This window comes from Mercurialis annua, linkage group LG8 (assembly GCF_937616625.2).
Source record: "Mercurialis annua linkage group LG8, ddMerAnnu1.2, whole genome shotgun sequence".
Lineage (NCBI taxonomy): Eukaryota > Viridiplantae > Streptophyta > Magnoliopsida > Malpighiales > Euphorbiaceae > Mercurialis > Mercurialis annua.
The window spans coordinates 40,664,890-40,687,733 of record NC_065577.1 but is presented as its reverse complement, the minus strand read 5'-3'; the positions used below and the strand labels follow the sequence as shown (position 1 = coordinate 40,687,733).

At 28.6% G+C, this 22,844-nt stretch overlaps 1 protein-coding gene across 1 annotated transcript; it reads left to right on the top strand.

The window, feature by feature from the left end:
* The first annotated feature begins 9,673 nt into the window (after nucleotides 1-9,673).
* LOC126662091 (uncharacterized) lies at nucleotides 9,674-10,339 on the top strand. The gene has a single exon (XM_050355977.1). The coding sequence runs from the start codon at nucleotides 9,674-9,676 to the stop codon at nucleotides 10,337-10,339; it is 666 nt and encodes a 221-aa protein (XP_050211934.1).
* Nucleotides 10,340-22,844: the final 12,505 nt, after the last annotated feature.

Below are 22,844 nucleotides of genomic sequence, written 5' to 3'. Positions count from 1 at the left end.
TTGGGAGTAGAGAATGTGGAAGACAACCTGCTTTTATTAAGGTTTCTGGGTCTATTTGAGACAAAGATTCAAAAAATATAGTATTAAATTATTATAAAATTGTAACTTTAGGTTAAAAACAATAGAGAAAAATATCCGACGTCCGCAAGTGAGTAGGTAAGACGCTTTTTTATTTAAACAATATCGTAAATTCAAATTATACTTATACATACAGCATTTTAAATTTAAAATTGAATATTTGACTTTTGTATTATCTGACTCAAGTAAGAATTTGTATATGACTGTGAAAATAAATGACATTTTATAGTTAGAATTTGTTCAGGACACTCGCTCTATTTTAAAAATAGAGAGAAATAAATGAAAAAACAACTGGAGGAATGGACCTAGTGGTTGGAAACATTTGTCTTTCTATGTAACCCACCTGCCATTTTTCTATAATTACACTGTTTCATGCTTAATTATGTGCTAATGTTTGGTTGTTAATTTCACTTTTGTCAGTAATCACATTTGCCTATCATTAGGGTGGGCCTCCAACTGACCCGACCCGACCGACCCATAAGTTAAATTGAATAAAAAGTAATCAATCAGGTTCATTTATTGTAATCTAAAAAAAGAACAGTTTGATTCAATTTTTATTTACAGAAAACTGAAGTCGTTAATTTTTTTTAGAAATTTGTTTATGTTCAAATATATATAGATATAATGTAAAATATAATAATTTTTAAATTTAATATGATACTTAATTAAATACAATATGTAGAATAGAATTCGATATAGTTATTTATTCGTTTTTTTCTAGTAAAAATTGCTCCACATATATTTTTGGACCTATTAAATATTCAAAAAAGGTGCAAAACTGACCCTCATGTATGTCCTGTGTCTCCTGTTGACACCTCATATATTTCGCATCTCAAATATGACCCCAACGTTGTGAAAAAGTATCAGAAAAAACACAAAAAATGAACGGCGTTAAATATAAATGTGTACGACATTAAACGAAAATGTTAGCGGAAGGGTCATTTTTGATACTTTGTCAAAACGTTGGGGTTATTTTTAAGATCCGAATTACATGCGATGCTAACATGAGCTGCGAGCTATACATTAAGGCCATTTTTGCACCTTCTTCTTTAAATAATTGTTCGTCTTGAGCCAAATTGTTTATTCTAATTTTAAAATATTTAATTAAATTTGAGTCTATAGTAGCTTTAAATTTTTTCTTAAATAGATATAAATTCTATTTTTTCTTTTAATATAGATCAATCTATATTATTCGGTTCAAATCCATAAAAATGCAGCTAGGATTAAATAAGATTAAAATAATACAAAAGTCATTATAAAAAAAAAAACTATATTTATCTTTAAAATAGTATTAAAATTAGATTAGAGCCGGTCAGAATTCACCTGTCTTTGCTATGATAAAAGCAAATTTTAAAATTAAATATAAATACACCGTAAATTTTAAATGATTAAGTCGTGGACGGCCAGATTTAGTTGTTGCATATTGTAATCAGATGGATAGGGTTTTGTAATTGTCTCTGTTATTTACTAAATGTGGAATTTCTAGAATTTTCTTGATTTACTCTTCTTTTGTCTGTTTTAACTAATTTTGGATAAAACTTTGTTTTAATCAAATTCTATTTTGGTTAATAATAATTTATTATTGGAATAATATTGGCCGTCTCATCGTCTCATTCCAATTTGTTTTATCTAAAAGTGTATTATGATTTTGATTACAAAAATTTGTCGTTTATAAGTTATTCAGAATGAAATTAAATTTCTAAACCTTTTAATTTATCATAAACACTGTTTATTTATTAGTCAATTTTTCATGTATTATCATCAAATATAATCTATGATGAGATTGATAACATGTTCTCAAATAGGATAAAGGAGACATCATAAACACTATTTATTTATTAATCAATTTTCATGTTTTTGTAATTATACTTATTTTATAACTGTTGGTTACTGAATTTAATTATTTTTCTTTCCTTATTGAAATTACATTATAGCATGATTTGCTATCGCTGACGTAGAAAGGAGACGGCATAAAAGTGTCATTACCCCTTTCTAATTTTTAAAATTATTGAAATTGGTATTTAAATTTTAACTTTTTACAATTTAAGCTTTTTTAATTTTTAAAATTATCTACAATATATGTTGCATATTTCAATTTGGCCCTTTTTATATTGAAATCCTAATTCCGCCACCGTTTGCTATTATTAACATTTTATATAATGATCCCATCTGCATGAGCATTATATAGAGAAAATCATGCATAGTGTATTGAAATCTTATTAAGATTTGAAGGTGTCTAGCTAATGGTTATAATCCAACAAAATCGAATTAAAATACTATTAAATTAATTAAAAGGCCATTAAATTATAATCTAGCTTAACTCTAAATTTTGAAAATTAAAACCGATTCAAATTCGAGCTTGATTTTGGCAAAATAAAAAGCTTCAGACCTGATTCGGTTCGACTAGAACATTTATAAAAAAATATTTAAACAAATAAAATAATTAAAATAATTTATTTTGACTTAACTAGACTCGTTTGCTTTTTTTTATTATTTACATGTTTAGACTAGAAGTGTAACTATGCATCAATATTAAAATGATTAGTAAATTACTTCAAATTAGATTAATCCCGCTAATTCTTGAATTAATTATTTAAATATTCAAATTTGATAGAAAAATTAATTAAAACATTTTGATCTATCAACATTAATGTAATTTTAAATCACCAGTCCTTTTTTATATCAGATTTTTTAGTTTTTTTATATCGTGAATAAACATTGGTCCCACTGCTCTGATCATAGGCATTCACAAAATCATACAAGCTTAACTACCACAAGCTTGATGATATGTCAATCTTAAAAAATATACTAATAAGCTAATTTATTTTATAAATTTTAATTTGAACAAATAACTATGTTGCTTCATATAATTTGGATTTAGAGATCTAGTTTTAAAGTAGATATAAAATGTGGTAGAAATACATCTATCTATATTATATATAAAAGCACGGATGGGGGGACATGCAAATTTACTGAATAATCTTTTTCAGTTTACTACTAAATAAAAGTTTTATAGTCATTAACTAATTAGTTATTTAATTAATCGCTATTGTAATTAAAGTGCTAATTAGAATAGGTAGCTAAATTATCTCAAATTTAGTTTTTAATATATAAAAAACAACTAAATTGTCTCCAAATTAGTAGGAATACTTATCTTTTTGTTTGATTGAATTACAAAATTAAAATACTATATTTGATCAATATATTATTATTTAAATTTATATATTATTATTTTAAAGATAGTAATATGTTTATTGATGAGTTACGTTACGAGCCACGTGCATAGCACGTAATGCGAAACTAGTTTTAGTAAAAGTGATTTAAAAAAATAATGTTAATCAAACATATCAAATCAATGTATTTTGATATTATTTAGTATTAGGGCATTCTATAGTAAACGTTATCATTTATTGCTATTGGATATAAAGTTTCTCTTTAAATTCACAAAATTAGGGGCCATGGCCCCCTACTAGTATTTAATATTTTAGCATGAATTATTCATATAATCAAATCAAACTATACATAATTGAAATTCATAAGAAAAAAAACAAGATATACAAAATTAAAAAATAAAATATAGGCACCATTTGGAATGATTAATGTTAAAACCCATGAATTTAGTAAAATCTATAGATTTTGAATATGAAACCATGGATTTAAAATTTCTATCGCTTGGATGAATCTAAATTCAATGAATTCATAGGAATAATTTTAAAATAAAAAAATATCATGAGAATCCATCATATATAAAAAATGGTGGATTTCAACTTTTTCACCTCCTAAGTTGAAAATTAAATAAGAAATTCTCGAGAATGGCGGATTTTTATCATATACAGTATAATATATTTTATTATACTAAACGATTATATTTTTGTAAACTCATGAATTGTGTAAAATCAATATACTTTGATCATTTGAATTCTCTCGAACCAAACGGGGTCATACACTTATTGTAATTCTGCTGGATAAAAAATAGGGAAAAAAAGAGGAAAAAATAGAAGGACCGTTAATTAATGAATGGGATGATTAGAGCATGGAAAATTTTTTGGAAAATTTTTTGGTAAATTATAATGTGATTGCATAATAACATGCATATAGCAGCACATTCTCAGTCCTTTAACCGCATTGTTTCAATAATTAAAGCATGAACATAATCATTATTTGCTATCATTGTTTCGTTTTCATTTCAATTTGTCAACTATATATTGTCCCATTTTTTTCATACCAACTCATGCCCAGCCTAGTAGGGGCGGCACAGTTCATTAACCAACCACTCACTTGATTCGGAATCGAAGGTTTGCAGTTCCTACTAAAATGGAGTCGCCTCCGAACCGTCCTTTGAACAGTTTCGATTCACAATCCGAATTGTAAAAATTTAATTTGAATTTTATTTTTAAATTAAATGAATTAAAGATAGAATTTTAGTTTTTAAATTTAATTCAAAGAAAAAATGAAAAAGAGATAACTTAGTTCAAAAGAAAACATACGGTGAGTCATAACCTGACTGTATAAACTATCTTTTAAGATAAAATTTTAATTAAGTTTTTTTTTTCACACGATCTATTCTTTTTTTTCCTACTAATATTGATTTAAGTATCGAAATGATGAATAGCTAAAAACCTTTAACGAAATTTATTTCTTCTCTTTGTCTCTTTGTCTATCAAGTTACTCCTCATCTCTAGAGTATTTTAAAAGCTCGGTAATTTATCAAGTATTAATCTCCTTTAGTTAAGGGCCTACTGCAAAAATGTCTGTATTTGATAACAATAATCTTGCAGCTAATTTTTTTTTTTTGCTGTTAAAAAATATTTTGCAGCAATAATTTTAAAAATTACTGTCATTTGTTTAGTTATAGAAGCATTTTACAACAAATTTTATTACCAATTACTTAAAACAACGTTTTATTAGCAGTAACATGACATAATTTTTTTATTAATATATGTTAATATTAATAATTTTAGCACTATTAGTAGCAAAATATTTGTTACTAATTCTAATATTTTTCTAGTGGCCTATTTGAATCTAATTTCATATGACTCTATGGCAAACGTTCTAATTACAGGATAGAAAAACTATAATTTTTTAAAATATAATTATAAGAAAAAAATGTCCAATAAACAATTAAAGACTTAAATGACAATTTGCTCCTTCAATTTATAAGCAATGAGCAATTAACATATAAATTAATTTTGTGGGCAAATTAGTCACGAACTTGTTAAATATGAGCAATTAACTCCATTTTGGCAATTTTGTACCTCAACTTGTAAGCTAATTGTTCTCTAAATCGGAATTTGTCCCCTCAACTTGTAAACTAATTTGCCTAAATAGGATTAATTGTCCATAACTATTCAGTTCGTGGCTAATTTGTCTACAAAGTTAATTTATGTGTTAATTGCTAATTATTTATAAAATGAAAGGTTAAATTGCCACTTAATTCAGCAGTTAAATATGAACCAACAAGAAAGTAGAAACCCTTAAAAATTTCACCAATTTGCTGACCCCAAAATTACAGAAACTAGAAGCAGTAAAATCTGCTAACAAATTGGTAAAAGATGAGAGATTTGCTTGGCCAAAAATTGTAATGGACACACAAAAACACAGGTTTAAAAGGCTCATACAAACCCCGTGAGTTGTCCGGTTTTCTCCAGCGACCTTTGGAATCTGAATCTCTGATGATGACGTGTCAATAGTACTACAGATTCGGCACCTTAACTGTCGTTTATCTTTCTATTCCTCCCCCTCGTCTTTATTGACGCTTGTCCCTTTCAATTTGCTTCGCCGTTATAACGTGCGTTACCTCTCTTTTTATTAATTTTTGGATTATTTCTACCATATAGCATAATTTTTAACGTTTTTTTTTAATTTAAACACATATTACAATTTGCTCAAATATTAGCACAACATTTCAAATATTTTTATTTATTAAAGTATTCAATAAATTAATAATTTTAATGATTGATAAAATGTTAATCTACCATGCATATCAATTATTAGAGGATCGACTGTATTTTCAAACTCAATTGTCATCTACCTTATCTAGATATGGTTTATAAAAAATTTATTAATTTATCCAATCAAAACGTTAGAAAATTTAACATAATTTTCATCTTTTTCTAAATTTTCTAACATTTGATAAATCCATGAATTTTTTATAAACTGGACCTATATAAATTTTTTTTTTCGAATTCTAAATAAACTTCAACACAAGCTAAGACTGGGTTATATCCCCACAGTCCTATTTTTTTGTCAAAATAAATCTACCGAAGTAGAATGTAAATCAATTAATACAAAATACCACCAATAAAATTAAACACAAACAATTCATCTACTAAAAACAAAACAACATAATAGAGATTTAAAAATGAAATTCTCACAGCGCCAATTAATTAGAAGAATTCAAGTGATGAGAAATTTCATTACTAGATCGGTCGGGTCTGAAGCAGAGCTTTTCTTTTTATTATTATAAACAATATATGAAAAAAGAAAAGGACTTTAAATCATAGTCGCATCTTTCAATAAAAGAAAGAAGAGGAAACAACCACAACATTACGCTTTAAAATAGAACTACACGTTTTATTCTTAAAACTTCTATCCTCGGCTTACTCCGTTGCGGATATGCTTTCACGAAGCTATAAATTTTTTAATTCAACAAGACCTTAAATATGAAATTTAGACAAATACTAAAGTATCATGATCTAACTAAGAGTTAACTCATAAATTATATAAACTAAACTCACCGGAACACACTAACTAAAATCCAGTTAAAATTCCAACTCGGGATCATTTATTCAAAATCCCAAAAAGGAAGATGAAGTTCTAGTTAAAATTAAAAAATCAAACTCCAAAAATATTTTAAAATTGGACAATTAAAAATTCACCTTAAATATATTTCATTCTTTTCTTACCATAATCCCTCATAACCCTCTAGACATTTGAACAAATAGACCCACAAAGTCAAATTTCAAGGGTTATTTCTAATTAATTTGAGTTCCCTTTCCTTTTTAAAAAGAAAATGGAGGTTAGGAATTTAAATGGTCGTGAGCTTCAGCCTGGTTTTCCTTTTAATTAGAGGCCGAATTGGCTTCCCAAAATAGAAAGAAAAGCTGGGCCCGGACCCAACAAGCACTATAAAATACAATTAATTAATTTTTCCGCCAAAACGAAGAGTCAATAATAAGATAATAATATAAATAATGCGAAAAAAACAATTTTAGGAAATTTCAGGAGGGATGCAAAAGCAGTACTGGAGTGGGGACGTCGCTCACCAGCCGAAAGGGACATCACAATTTGGTCAAAAATTCCAGGAAAATTTTATTTATTTATTTATTATAACTAGTGTTGTTTTACGTGTTTCACACGTGGCTCGTAGTGTGACTCGTTTAATAATTTTACTTATATTTATTATACATTATTGATAATTATATTTATATTTAATTAACAGTTATTTATATCGTTAAATATTGTATTTAAGAATAGAATATCAAATAATAATTAAAATATTAGTTAATTAGTAATAATTTATTTTTTTAAATAAAGAATATAAAATAAAAAAATAAGTAATAATTAAATAATATTAATATATTGTATATATTAATTAGTACTAAATTAATTGGAATCTTTGTTGAATCAAATTCTAACAATAATAATCTAACAAAATTATTAACTTTATAATTTATTATTAAATGACTAAGCAACTTAATTTAAGTAATCATTATGGCAGCATTAAATAACTAAACAACGTATAAGATACCTATATAGTAGTATTGGGTTTCTGAATCCAATTTCAAGTACTCAATATATGTGGTCGAAGAATTTTAGTAGCCTTTTATACTTTCCTAATCAAATTTAAATTCAACTGTAAATCGAAAGTCATTCTAAACTCAAATTCTAACTTCTATAATTAAACAAATTAATTTTATATTTAATTATTAAATGACTAAAAAGCCTAATTTAAATAATCAGTTAGTAATAAATTAAAAAGGATTGTTCAGTAAATTTGTCTGTCCCCCCCATCCGTACTTTTATATATAGTATAGATAGATATAGATTATAAGGCTAATCAGTAATGGCCTGTAAAATATCGACCTTTTAATTCTTTTTCAATAACACTCTCACTTTATAAAAACTTCAATAGCACTATACACGTTTTCTCAATTTAATCACGTTCTTTAAAACTTCTCATAAACATACACCAACTTTCATTTTTTCTCAAATTCATACACGGTGCTGACGTGGCACTCATTCATCGGTGCAATTTGTTGAGGTGTAAGTCATTTTTAACCAATAAATGAGTGACACGTCAGCACCGTGTATGAATTTGGGAAAAAATGAAAGTTGGTATATGTTTATGAGAAGTTTTAAAGAACGTGATTAAATTGAGAAAACGTGTAAAGTTGGTGAATTTTTATGACATTAATCCTTTTAATAACTATTATAGATCTACTATTTCATTTAATAAATTCTTTTTTAAAATTTTAGTTTTGATTTGGATCTTTGTTTTGTTTTTATTGAAGAAATAATAAGCTCTTTTATGTCCCTCCTTTTGCTAATATTTCTTAAATCTCCAAGAACACAATATTTGTTGGAGCTTTAGATTAAAAAAATTGTAGATTTAGAAAATAGTAAGGATGTGGAGCTATTGTTAGATCGAAATAGTAGGCTGGCAACGGATTCAAGCATTTCGTCGAGCAAATCGGAAAAGAAACTATCTAAATACCCGCTCAACGTAATCGTTGTGTTTAAGTTTCAGGATCATAAGTCTAGATTGTTCTCTATTTTTCAATTTTTTAAAACTTGTATTTGAATTGTTGCTTATTTTAATATCTCATATTTTGGAACGATCATATAGATAACTTTTGTTATATGACTTTCACTTGATGTAATTTTTAATCTTCAAAACTGATTCTAACTTGAGGAATTTTTTTTTTGAAAACTTGGGATTTTATTTTGATGTGGTTTATCCTTTGATACAATTCTATCTACTGTATTTAACATCACTTTATTGGACTTTATAAAATTAGAAACAAACATGTTATCTAAATATATAATACAAATACACTTGAAGACATGATCAAACTCTTATAATATGTGTATGAGATTGGGGGTTCGACCTCAACACTCACTTACAGTGTTGTTGCCTATTTAAAACATGTCTAATAATAATTAACTCTTACTAATCCCCATTAATAATTAGAGTAGACTATCTTTGATAAAAAAAAAATATTATACAAACTAACACTTAATTAATTTTATTTATATAATTATAACTTATGAAAAAAGATTTTGTTAATTAAAAATTATATGAAATATTTAGAACTGAATTTTTTTAAAAAATAATTACATATAAATACAATTAGTTTTTGTCATTTTCTCACACTAGCATCTTAAATTTGACATTCTAAAAACATCTCCGGGAGCACTAAGATACTAGTGTAAATACTTCAAAAACAATACTCTCATGGAAACTAAAAACCCAAGAACAACGTCATTCACTTGGAAAAGTCTAATCCGAGGAAGGGAGCTGCTTGACGCTGGGTTATGATGGAGAGTGGGAGATGGCAGGTCTGTGAAAATATACCATGATAAACGGATTCCAATGGAGACTACTTTCAAAATCTATGGACAGTCGGCTCTGGATATTACCTCTAGTGTCAGCGAGTTAATAGAGAATGGCAGGTGGAAGGAAAATCTAATCCAGAGAAGCTTCCTCTCTAAGGATGTTGAGTACATTCAAAGCATTCCCCTCCCTCAGTCAAATTTGCTAGATAAGCTGAGATGGCATTACGATAAGAAAGGGGAATATTCAGCGAGAAGTGGGTACAGGCTAGCAGTGAGGTTAAGAGATGCAACAATAAGGCCTGATAATGCTCATAAAATGAGATGGTGGAAATACATGTGGAACCTTGATATGCCTCCTAAAATTAAAATTTTTATGTGGAGAACTTTTCATAATTTATTGCCTGTCAAAATTAATATGAAGATTAGAGGTCTCTCGATTGACACTAACTGCCCAATTTGTAACGAAGGGTATGAGACTAGCATGCACTCACTTTGGTCTTGTCCTAATGCAAAAAATGTGTGGAATCAATGGGAAAGGGGGAGAAATTTGACTCGAGACAGAAACAATCATATTCAAGATTTAATTAGCCATGTCTATGAAACTATAAATGAAGCTGATTTTATCTTTCTTTTTTTGTTGAAGTGGATGATCTGGCATAGTAGGAATAACACAATTTTTGGCAGGAATCAAAGGCCAAAGTAGCAGACAGTGGAATGGGCATCAGACTTTATTGAAGAGTATAATCAGGCCAAAAAGGGAAAAAGGTGATTAAAGAAACCAAGGATTCCAAAGGCTGATGGCAAGCGATGGATACCTCCCGATGAAGGATGTTACAAAGTGAATGTAGATGTAAGTTTTGGTAGAGATTCGTGGAGATTTTCTACGGGCGTAGTGATTCGGGATTGGCATGGCAAAGTTTTGGCTTCAGAAACCAGTTAGTACTCTGGAAGAATGGAAGTTTGTGTGGGGGAAACATATGCAATCAGAAATGGCATGAAACTAGCAATGGAAGAAGACCTAACTCCCTTTGAACTGATCTCAGATTCTAAGGTAACAGTAAAGAACTTCAAGAACAATGTTGCATGTCGATGACATTAGTTTGATTGTGAAAGATTGTATTAAGATTTTTGGAACTGCAATATATGCTAAAATTAATTTTGTATCTAGGAAATCTAACCCAGTGGCTCATGCCCTTAGTAGGAACGTTTTGCAGCAAACTCAAGCCTATCTGAGAAGAAGAGGATCTTTTCCTTATGATATTGATCATCTTGCAATTGCTGATGCTATCAGCTTTGTTTAATTTAGCATCGTTTTCTCTAAAAAAAGATGCTAGTGTAAAAGATATATCCAACAATGCACTCAATGACACACTATTTTAACGTAAATTGTTCTTTTACACTATATAAAATGTTATCAAATAGCGTATACAATTTTTAAGTTAGCCCTCATTTCCAATTATTAAGTTTTTTTGGCCTTTTTTATCAGCTCTCTAGTCTCGTAGATTTAATTTTTCTTAGTTTCTATTTATTTCAAGATAGTTTAATGTTAGTTTTTCAATTTGTTTCTGGTCTTTCTCTTGGAATTTTTTGATCTACTTTTATAATCTATTCATAGTTTAATATTTTAATTGGATTAAATTTAATCTAATCTAGCTTAATATCAATTTTTTCAACATAACAATGAATGTTTTGCGGTGTAAGAGAGTTGGATCCTTGCAATAATCATAGTATTATTTTCAACAGAGATGTATAAATTAATAGGTTTACAATTTACATGACTTTTATTTGAGTATTAGTGAATGCTCAATTTCTTACTCCTCTTGGAAATCAAGATGTCTAACTTCTCTTTCTAAATCAAAATCACAAAAGAGAAAATTCATTTGACAGCTGTCAATTGTATTGTTAGATAGTAAAATTGCAATTAGTTACATTATTATATCCCTTTTTATGAAATTTCTCTATGTTTTTCCATTTTATGCGTTAAACATGTATTTACCTATTATCAAGCACATATATTGGCAAAATTTTAAACAACGCAAGGTGTTCCTCCTTCATAGTGTTGTGGGATGTTTTGTTTTCTCAGCAGGCCATAGGCATTCCAACTACTGTCACTCTGGAAAAGGTCGCTTGGATAGCCTGGGCTTTATGGATAGGCAGGAACCCAATGATTTTCAGAGAAGAAGATGGCGATCCTCGGAGCACCTCAACTAAAACAATACTTGCATTGGCTCAATGGCAACCCCAGCCTGCCAATGCTATCAAATTCAATTTTGATGGAGCTTTTCACAGAGATCAGGTATGGGTGTTGGAGCTTGTGTGGATAGGAATCATGACGGTCATCCCATTGCCACTTATGTTCGACGATGCCCTCATATAATTGCTCCGGCTATGATTGAAGCTTTGGCACTGAAAGAAGCAATTCTGCTAGCAACCAACTTGAATTTTTCTTCGGTTGTGTTTGAGGGTGATGCGAAGGGTATAATCGATGCAATGAGAGGAGGCGCGAAGAAGGACATCAATTGTGATGTTATTCTGCATGATTGCAAAATTTTATGCCAATTCTTTAATTTTGTTTCCTTTCAATTCATTAGACGTTTTAAAAATTGGATGGCTCATTATTTAGCCAAAAAATCCATAAGAGATGAATATTTTTGATCCACTTATTTGATGGGATGGTTAAGAGATTATCTATGGTTAAACTCTTCGCAACTTATCAATGGATATAACCCTTTTGGTATGAATAGTTTATCGGTCTGGGCATGGATGTTCTTATTTGGACATCTTGTTTGGTATGATATGGTGCGGTCAGAGTCGAGACTCCTATAGTCGATTTTTTTCATTAATGAAAGCTTATCTTTTGACAAGAAAAAAATGGACACCTGTTAATTATATTGTTAGAGAATGAAATTACAATTAGTTTACATTGTTGTCATCCTTTTCTGAAATTTCTCTACGTTTCTCCATTTTAGAACTGCGTTAAAATATGTTAATCAAATATATTTATTCGGTTAAAAAGGTGCATACAGAAATAGTATGCAATATAGTGTATCGTTGGAGATAAAAAAAATAATAATATTACACTTTTCTACCTTTTTATTTTATTACGCATATCATTATTAAATATTTGTTGTTATTTATAGAGCAAATTACTCTAAGGTACCTCACATTTGTTATAATCCACAGTTTGGTACCCCTTGTTTGAAAATCGAACGATTTGATACTTCAGTTTTCATTTTGTAAACTATAAAGCCCTTCTGTTAGTTCCGTTAATAATTTAAAATTTACTTTCAAACGATTTGGTACCTCAGTTTCAATTATATAACTAGATTGCTAAACACCGCCCGTTTTTACTTAACACCGCACAGACACATTACCCTTTTACCCTTTTCAATTTTTGAATAGAAAATCAAATCGTAAAAAAAACCTAAATCCTCTCAACTCATTCAACCATATTCAACCTCATATTCTACGGCAATGTCGGATTCTGAACGAGATAAAGATCGACAACCCCCGATAATTTTTTTTTAAAAAAAATTCGAAATAAATAATTTTTTTTCAGTTTTTTTTTTTTTGGGGGGGGGGGGACAATGAAGTCCCACGTCCCTCTCCCCTCCCGAGGAGGGGGTCCTCTCCTCTAGAGGGGACGCCAGCCGTTCCCTTTTCAGGCGGAGGGGACGCTGGAAAAACAGAAAAAAAAAATTTAAAAATTATTTTTTATCTCGGAAAAGCCGGAACAAATTGTTTCCGAACGTCGATACTCGTTACCCGACGAATTGTACTCGTTGTCCGTCATTTTAATCGACTTTTTACGTATTTGTTCGAATGTATTCGAATAAGTTGAGAGAACTTTTTTTTCAAAATTTTTCTAGAAGGGCATAAATGTCTTTTGAATGGGCGGTGTTAAGTAAAACGGGGCGGCGAATAGTAAAACCCTTATATAAATGATTTGGTACCTCAATTTTAATTATGTAAACGATTAGGTACCTCATTGGTAAATGATTTGGTACCTCACATTTCATTCTGTTAACGATTGGGTACTTATATTTAACAGAAGGGCCTTATAGTTTACAAAATCAAAACTAAGGTCTCAAGTCATTTGATTTTCAAACAAGGGGTATCAAATTGTAAATTATAACAAATATGAGATACCTTAGAGTAATTTTCTCTTATTTATAATAATATAGTCCAAGCAAGTATGTTTCAATTTATTTAGCAATATAATTTGAAGTTTGATGTCTTTTCTATAAAATGTAATTGAATATTCTCAAATTTTTTCTATTAAAATTACAAATATATGAACATATTTACCTATTATTATTAAAAATTGTTATATATATATATATATATATATATATATTGTTAATATTAAATAAATTATGAATGTGATATATAAAATATTTAAATAATCTATTGAATAAAATTATACATAGACTATTTCTTTTTGTGTTAAAAATAAGGGTTACTTACGTAAAAAAATCACGACCTTTACATATGTAGTTTCATTCTACTCACGACTTTTAAAAGGTGACATTTAAAGGCACGACCTTTCAATTTTTTTTTTCAAATTCATCACTTCAATGTATTTATTGACTAAATTTTTCAGTAAACCATTAATTAAAAATTCAAATCATAAATCGCCACTAAATCTTATTATATTTCGATTAAAGTATGTAGAATTATTAATTTTTAATTATAAAAAATACACCAAATTTTATTTTGATGGTAGATTTGAAACAAAATGAAAGGTCGTGTATATAAATGTCAACTTTTAAAAGTCGTGATTAAAATAAAATTAAATGTAAAGGTCGTAATTTATTTTTGTATATAAATAACCCTAAAAATAATGTATATTGTTAGAGAAGGAACACTTGTGTTTAGAGAAGAAAAAGGATGACAAACAATGTATTTTATATAATGCATATTATTTAACAGAATTAAATATTTTAATATCAAATAATTTTACTTTTGACACCATTGCAAAATAAATAGAACCAATACTTATTTTATACAAATTACACTAATAAAACATATTAATATCTAAAAAATACAAAAAGACAAATATAAATTATTAAAATATAAATAGCATAATTATGTCTATTTTTTTTATTAGTATACGTATAAAATAAGTTAGATTGGTTCGGTGGTTCCATTGTAGGCTTTACTTATCAATAAAAGTTTTATTTTATTCATCAAATTAGACACAAAATATCAAATAAGAACAAATTTATAACTTAAAAAATCTCCTTAAATATTATTTTATCTCATTTTACACTCTTTAATGAATTAGCAAAAAATAATTTGAACATTATATATAAAATGGAAATCAGGTGACAAAAATTTGTCAAATAACTTGAATTGAAGGTATAAAATAAGTTATTGTATTTTTTTTTCAAAATTCACAAACTTAACCTTTTTTATATAATTAAAAAGAGTGAGTATTTGTGGAAAAATTCAGACTCGCAATTTAGTAAATTGTTATCTAGCGTTATAATATTTGAGTTATATCTCATTGGTCAAACTTAACCTTATTTGATTTTTTATTTTAAATTAAAGGGGCAAAAATAAGTTTTCTTCAATGATTAAATTGTAATTTTTTAACGAAAAACATATACTCCTACAAATTAATTGTAACATTCAATTTATTTTGTGATGGTAGAGAGGTGACCTTTCATTTTGCGAGAAGAGATTGTAACCATATAGCCCATGTTTTAGCTAAATGGGGAATATTTTTCGGTAAAGATTGCATAATTGACGGGCGTGCTCCATACCCAATCAATGAACTTGTAACTTTGATTCATTAGCTATAAAAGTGCAGTGCAATTTTCCTCTTAAAAAAAATTGTAATTTTTTAACGAAAAACATATACTCCTACAAATTAATTGTAACATTCAATTTATTTTGTTCATCTAATTGTTACCTTTCGTGTATAAGTATTTAATAAAGCAGTGGGCTACCACCACTACTCACTGTAAGTGATAATTTCATCTTTTATTTTTTGTTTTATTTTTCTGCCTTCTGCTTGCTTGATTTTCCCGCAAAACCCTTTTTGAATTTCCCGCCGAAAGAGAAAACCCTATTTAAAAAAAATATAAAAATCACCTGTCACTTTCAAAATATCTTTTCATTTTAGAACCAAAATATAAAATACTCACTCTAGTCTACCATATCTATCCTTTTGGACTATTTGACATAAATTAAATGTTTTAAAAGTGACCCTATACTCTTTCTTTCTTTGAAAATACTAGGTCTAAAATGACCTACTTAACTCTTAAATTACTCTAAATCTAGCACTTTACTTAGTTTAATTTAGTAATCTCTAGATTTTAGGTCTGTTTTCCGGTTATTTTTTCTTATCTTAATCGCAATAATGTCAAACATAAACGGAAGGAATCAATTATTGTCAAATGTTTAAAAATCGGCACATATAGCACATTTTGACATATTATGATTTTTTTATAGCCATGCCCGAACCAAGCTCGGTTCGAATACAAATAAAGCTAAACCTACATTCCAACCCAAAAACAAAACGGCGCCGTTTTCACTCTTTTGTACTAAAAACTTAAGCGGTGCGTTTTAATTTTGCTCTTTTACTTTCCCTTCTACCTAATATAACTCACCCTCATTCTCAATCTTCTTCTACATTTGTCGTAAAAAAAACCATAACAATGGCTAAAACAAACATTCTCTTCGTACCCTGATATTTACTACGTAGTTCTAATCTGTTGTACATTTATGATCTGTTTATTTATTTTGAAGAGTGGAAGGCTTTTTCTAAACTCAAAGATGCTTCTTGTTTCAATGGCGAAAGGAAGACAAGCGAAGTCTAGGTGAGTTAATAAGGATCTGTAATTTAATATATAAAATTAAGGTTAAATAATGAGGCTATTTTTACAATTACGAATTTGTAATTTCCGATATCAAAATTCGGGTTAAATAATTAGTGTTGTTTTTTTACAATTTGGAATTTGTAATTTCTGATATGAAAATTAGGTTAATTTTTTTTTTTTACAATTAGGGATTTATAATTTTTTGATACGAAAATTAGGGTTAAATAATTAAGGCTTTTTGCAAGTAGGGATTTGTAATTGTTTTTAGGATAATGCTTCATCCCCAGCCTTTCCTATAACAGTGTCAATAATCGGATGTGCTTCTATTATTGTTAACTCTTACTTAAAAAAAAATCAGACCTTTAGTGGATATATGGGTTGATGTTAAAATCAGTGAAAAAGAACTTGTGACATGGAAATAAAATCGTGGTCGCCGCTTGCAAAAGTCATGGTTCTCTAATGAAAACTTAACCTATATTGATATGGTAAGTAGGGTCAAAAGAATGAGATATAAAAGTGTGAGCAGAATATGGTGTTGTATACCAAGAGGTGATTGAGAAATCTTAATTATTTTGAAGAACGACGCTGATGTGGTATGGTTTTTCAATAAAGTAGCGGAGTTTGGGTTTGCAAAAATGTTCATAGAGTGCAAAGATGTTACAAATGGATAAGATGGGCAACAAAATGAGACATATGTTGATTCACATATCCACAAATATTTAAAGATGAAATTAGAGGAGTTATTTAGGCAGATATATGATATTGTAGATGCAGATTTGGAGGAAGACGTAAATGGCCTGTCAGACGCAAATATCAAGCTTGAAGAAAATATCCAGCTTGAAGCAAATGTTCATCTTAAAGCAAATGTCCAGCTTAAAGCAAATATTGAGGATGAAATGATGTACATGAGTGATGGTGAAGAAGGGATAGATGAGGATGACGATTTGATTGGCACAAACGAGTCGGACGAAGAGTGCATTGAAGGTAGGTAGAATAATCAAACATTTCGGACGTCAAGGGTGGATAGTATTAGCAGTTTAGGGTTGGATGAGATGCTTGAAGCCCCGAGTGGTGTTTAAGATGATGACAAGCAGTTTGATGACATTTATGGAAACGCAGAATCTCATGTTGAAGGTGAACAAATTGGAAGTGACTATACGAAGACCAATGATGGGTTAGTAACACCATCAAATAGTGATGAGGATGATTTGGAGATTAGAAAGTAGAAGAAGTGTAAGTGTATTTTTTATAATCCTAAATAAAACCACGAGGGGCTATATTTTGAGGTTGGTATGCTATTTATAACCAGAGATTAATGTAGAAGTGTTGTAGAAGCTGTGACATAGACATAATATTAGGTGGGTTAGAAGTGCTAATGATAGTGCAGAATAATCAAACAGGTAACACACAATTAAGCCTATTTTTCATTTTTTATTTCTTTCCTCCACTCAAACTGATTTGACTGTCGGAGTGACCTACAAGAATCCACTTCCAGTGTCCTTGTAACAATGTTTTCTCTTATTTCAGGTGGGCTTTAGTTAACAAACACTACTAAATTATAAAATTAAAATACATATTAATTGATCATCCTTTGTAAATTGAAGGAGTAAATTGCAATTTAACCAATTGCCGGAGGGTGAGTGGGGACCTTACAAAAATGTAGAGTAGATCTGAAGTCAGTTTACATTATAGTCCTCAACATTTAATTGATGTGTATGTACTCTCTATTTTTTTCCTCTGTCCTAAATTATACTAGTTAGTTCACCTTCCATTACCCAACCAAATGACTTTTGTGACTTTCCTAGGTATCCTTATCCATTTTGTAATGGGACCAATCAAAAAGTTACTAACAAAATATTTTAGGAAGACAAATAAAAAAATTAAATCTACAGCTGAAATATTTAGTCTGTTAATTGATTCTACAACTTAAAATAAAAGTCATGATAAGTAAAGTTCAGCCATGATTTTGTCTTTCAGATTTTTCTTACTTGTAAATGAGCGTATAAAAATCGAACTGAACCGATGTAGTAGGTTCAATTCGGTTTTAATTTCTATAAATCTGAATTAAACATATATAAAATTTGTTAAGAGAATCACTACATCATGACGTATTTTAATGTAAGTTTTTATGTTGGTGAGTATTATGACCTAGGTCGATTATCGGAACTGAGATTCGATCTCATGTCCACAATAAAAAAATACATGTTCTTTTCAAATCAAAGCAATTGCTAAAAAAAAATCCCAGTTTCTATTATTTTATAAATATTGATTATCGACCGAATTAAAAATTTTCTTTTATTTGATCAGTTTGGTTTTTTAAAGTTTGGAAAACCATTCAGATCTAAACCGATGCACATCCCTATTTGCAAGGTTTTTTTAAAACTTTAAACAAATAGTCTAACCGATATCATCTATCCACCGTTTAATTGATTCAATTTTAAGTTAAACTGTTTGAAGAAAAATTAAAATATTTGCAACTCTACAATATATATATTTTATGGCGTAGCCATGAAATATTGTCACGAGGGACGACTTGTAATGGAAATATAATCGAAGATTTTTTTCGTTCCAAACAAAGTGGAATTTGGAATTATGATTTTTTTTAAATATGTGTCTCCGATGAGTAGGGGTGTGCAAAAACCGACCGAAACCGAAAAACCGAACCGAACCGACCGAAATATTCGGTTCGGTTTTTGAAATATTCGGTTCGGGTTCGGTTTTTGAAACTGGAAAATCGGATAAACCGAACCGACCGAACTTTCTTATATATATTAAATATTATCATTCATATGTTAAATTACTCAATAGTCTGGTGGTACAATGTGCTTCATACCAAGTATGGGACCACGGTTCAAATCCCCAAATTTTCTTTTTCTGTCAAATGTTAGAAAAGTAGAAGAAAAATAAAGAAAAGTGGATGAGGGGATTCGAACCCAGGTAGAAAAAATAAAGAGCATGACATTTTCCACCAAGCCACAATTTGTTACTGCTATATTTTTACGCGAACAGATATATGATTACGACCGAACCGAAGTATTTACCCAATTTCGGTTCGGTTTTTTCAGAAGGAAAAAACCGATCGGTTTTGGTTGCAAGGGTCGGTTCGGTAACCGAACCGACCGATGCACACCCCTACCGATGAGGACGGGAGCATAGATCCATATGTGAATCGCTCATTCGCTATGCTACTATGGTTCATTATTTCACCGTTTTGTATGTTTTTCTAATTTTTAGTAGCAATAGACTTGGATTGGCTTTTAACTCGGGGTAGAATCAACAAAACAGACCGATTCGATTTTAAATCATTGATTTTGCCATCTAGTTTCAATTTTTTTCCCTTAAAGATGAATTTTAGAGGGTCCTACTAATAAATGCTTTGGATGGCATTTGATTTTAGGTTATATTGTGTTTGTGTACAGCATAATCTACCTTTGTCAATTGTCCTGCATAGGTATCACATGCAGTCAATGGTCGAATCTTGAATTGCATGTTTTAGTTTCATTTCATTTCTTTTATCAATCAAGGGTTAGTTATCAGTGACGGCCAAGCCTAAATAGCGGGGTGTAATCGAATCGATTAAATTCACAAATTATTCGAACTATTCAAATTAATTATTGAATCGAATTTGAAATTTAAAATACCCGATTTATTAAACTCGAGAATATAATCGAATAGTAATTTAAGTTAGTTTAAGTCTTATATATTATACGAGTTCCAGTTCGAACTCTTAAAATGAAACTCGATTGAGCTCAATTAATTTTTGAATATTAAATCTTTAAAATCATATCAAGTTCGATGTTAATAGTATTTCAACTCAAATCAGCTATACCTCTAAGACTAATGATCAGGTATTCAAATGCATACAAAGGTCGTGTGTTCGAATCCCATCTCCGCAATTTATTGTTATGATTGATTAAATAAATTATACAAACTAACGCCTAACATCTATTTGTATTTAAATTTCTTTAATTTCTTTTATTAAATTTTTCAATATTTATTTTAAAATAAGTATTATTTGTGTATATTTTATTAAAAATTTCGTTTAATATCTTAATGATTATTTTTCAAAAAACAAACACAAACACAAACACAAAGATAAATATAATTTATCTTATTTTAGAAACCAAGATCATCCTTTACTTACTCATTGTTTATTAATTAATGGTTTTGAATTTAAATAATACCATAGTGATCATGCAAGGCAGATAATTGATCCAAGACAATTTAGTCTTTCCCATGTGATTACCAGATCAAAAATTAGTAACTCTAGATCTATACTCATATTAGATTTACGACCCTACATAATGAACATGTACTGCTAAACAAAAAAAAAAAAAAGAAAAGGCAAAAGATAAATTTCAATTCCTATATTATCACATTTTTTAAATTGAGTCCTTCCGTTATAAGTTACATGTTGAGTTCTTACACTAATCATTTTGCAGACTTAGATCCTTCCGCACCAAAAAAATATTAACGATGTCAAGTCGGACAAATTAAACTAATTAAAAAATTTACTTTAAAAAAAATTAAAATAAAAAGACTTAATTCAAAAAAGTTAATATAAAAATACATTTTTTAATTTCAATTACACTAACAACGCGTGAAATATACACACCTCATTTATGCGACCGAAGACCTAATAAAATTTAAAATATAGGGACTTAATTTGGACATATAAAGCTGGAGAGATTCAATTTAAAACAAATATAATAGTATATGGATCTAAATGTATTTTTCGCCAAAAATAAATTTCTCTCATCTTTGGTAGATCTGGTTGGTTTGTTAGAAGGACACAAAAAAACACAAAAAATTGTACCAAAAATGATAATAATAAATAGAGAGAAGTACCATCAAACCTACAATGGATTTAGACTTAAATCCTTTGAAAAAATAAATATAAAAATAGTAGACAAAAGTTGCATAATTTAGGAGAATTATACATCAAATGTCTCAACCTTTTGTAACATTAAGTTATGTGCTTCTAATTTATACATTTATTTTTTTGTTATTATTGTGTTATACTTGTGATGGGCACTAAGATTATGAATGGATCCACATGCCTGCTTTTCTTTTATGGCTAGAGATTTTTTGCAAATTGGATTGGAAATAATGCACATTGAGGAGTTGGAACAAATTTGTGTATATAAATTATAGGTTTAACGGTTAAAAAAGCTATTTTTCTGACTTCTTATATATATCTTTAAAAAATTTAAAGTTTATAAATATATTCCATTTTGATAATAATTTTATTAGAATTCTATTCAATTTTTTTACATCAACTTAATTAATTAATTTTTTAGTTGAATTTCTATATTTAAATTTGTGAAATTCAATTTCCAGACAAATTTAACTACTAATCCAGAAAATTAAAAACCATAACAAAATCTAATTTTAAATTCTCTCTATCTTTCGTTGGTTAAAAAAAATAGTTCAAAATGAGCATAAAGGACAAATGTGTATTGTACTAGGGGTGTAACCGAGTCGAGCTGAGTCGAGTACCGAGAAGATTGAGATTGACTCGTTTAATTTCGAGTCGAGTTTCGAGTTAATTTATCGAGTTTATCGAAAGCTCGTGAGCTTAACGAGTTTAATCGAGTCTTATTATTATTTAATAAATTTCAATAACAAATAAAAATTTAATAAAAGTTTAAATACGATATTTCTTTTTATATATAAATAAATTTATATTACCTATTTTATGCATATTTCTTAACGAAAGATATATGAATTAAATATTTAAGGTTCAAAATTAAAATAATATCATATCAAATTAGCATAGAAATATATAAACGAGCTTACTCGCGAGCTTTCGAGTCGAGTATCACTGAAATTGAGATTGACTCGTTTATTAAACGAGCCTTAAAAATTTGAGTTCGAGTCAGCTTTATCGAGTCAGGTTTCGAGTAGCTCGCGAGCGAGATTGACTCAGTTACACCCCTATATTGTACTATAGTGAAAATTGACATAGTTAAATTGATTGAGAAAATATAAATAGATTTTGAACAAAATTATCAAATTTCAATAGATTTATAAATTGTAAATCTTTGAGTAATTTTAATAAAAAAATAAAAGAAAATTGGGTTTTTTTAAGCACCAGTAGGCATATATTCTATGATATGTAACTTTTTGGTTAATCGGAGATAAATGAACTAAACTTGCACAACTTTTTTCCATTAAAAAACAAGTTGAGTACAGATAAATTACTAATCAAAATTCAATTAAGTTATTTTGTAGATTTAATCTAATAATGAAAACATACTTTCTTTTCTGAAAAAAAGACTCATTAAACCTAAGCTAAATATGTATGCAAATCAAATAAATTTATTAATTTATTAATTTTCTCTGAATTTAATAAATCAATTTTTTAAAGCGATTTACAAT

Bases quoted from the DNA above. Each gene is read 5' to 3' on its own strand.
- LOC126662091 (XM_050355977.1), top strand. From the start codon at position 9,674: ATGGAGACTACTTTCAAAATCTATGGACAGTCGGCTCTGGATATTACC.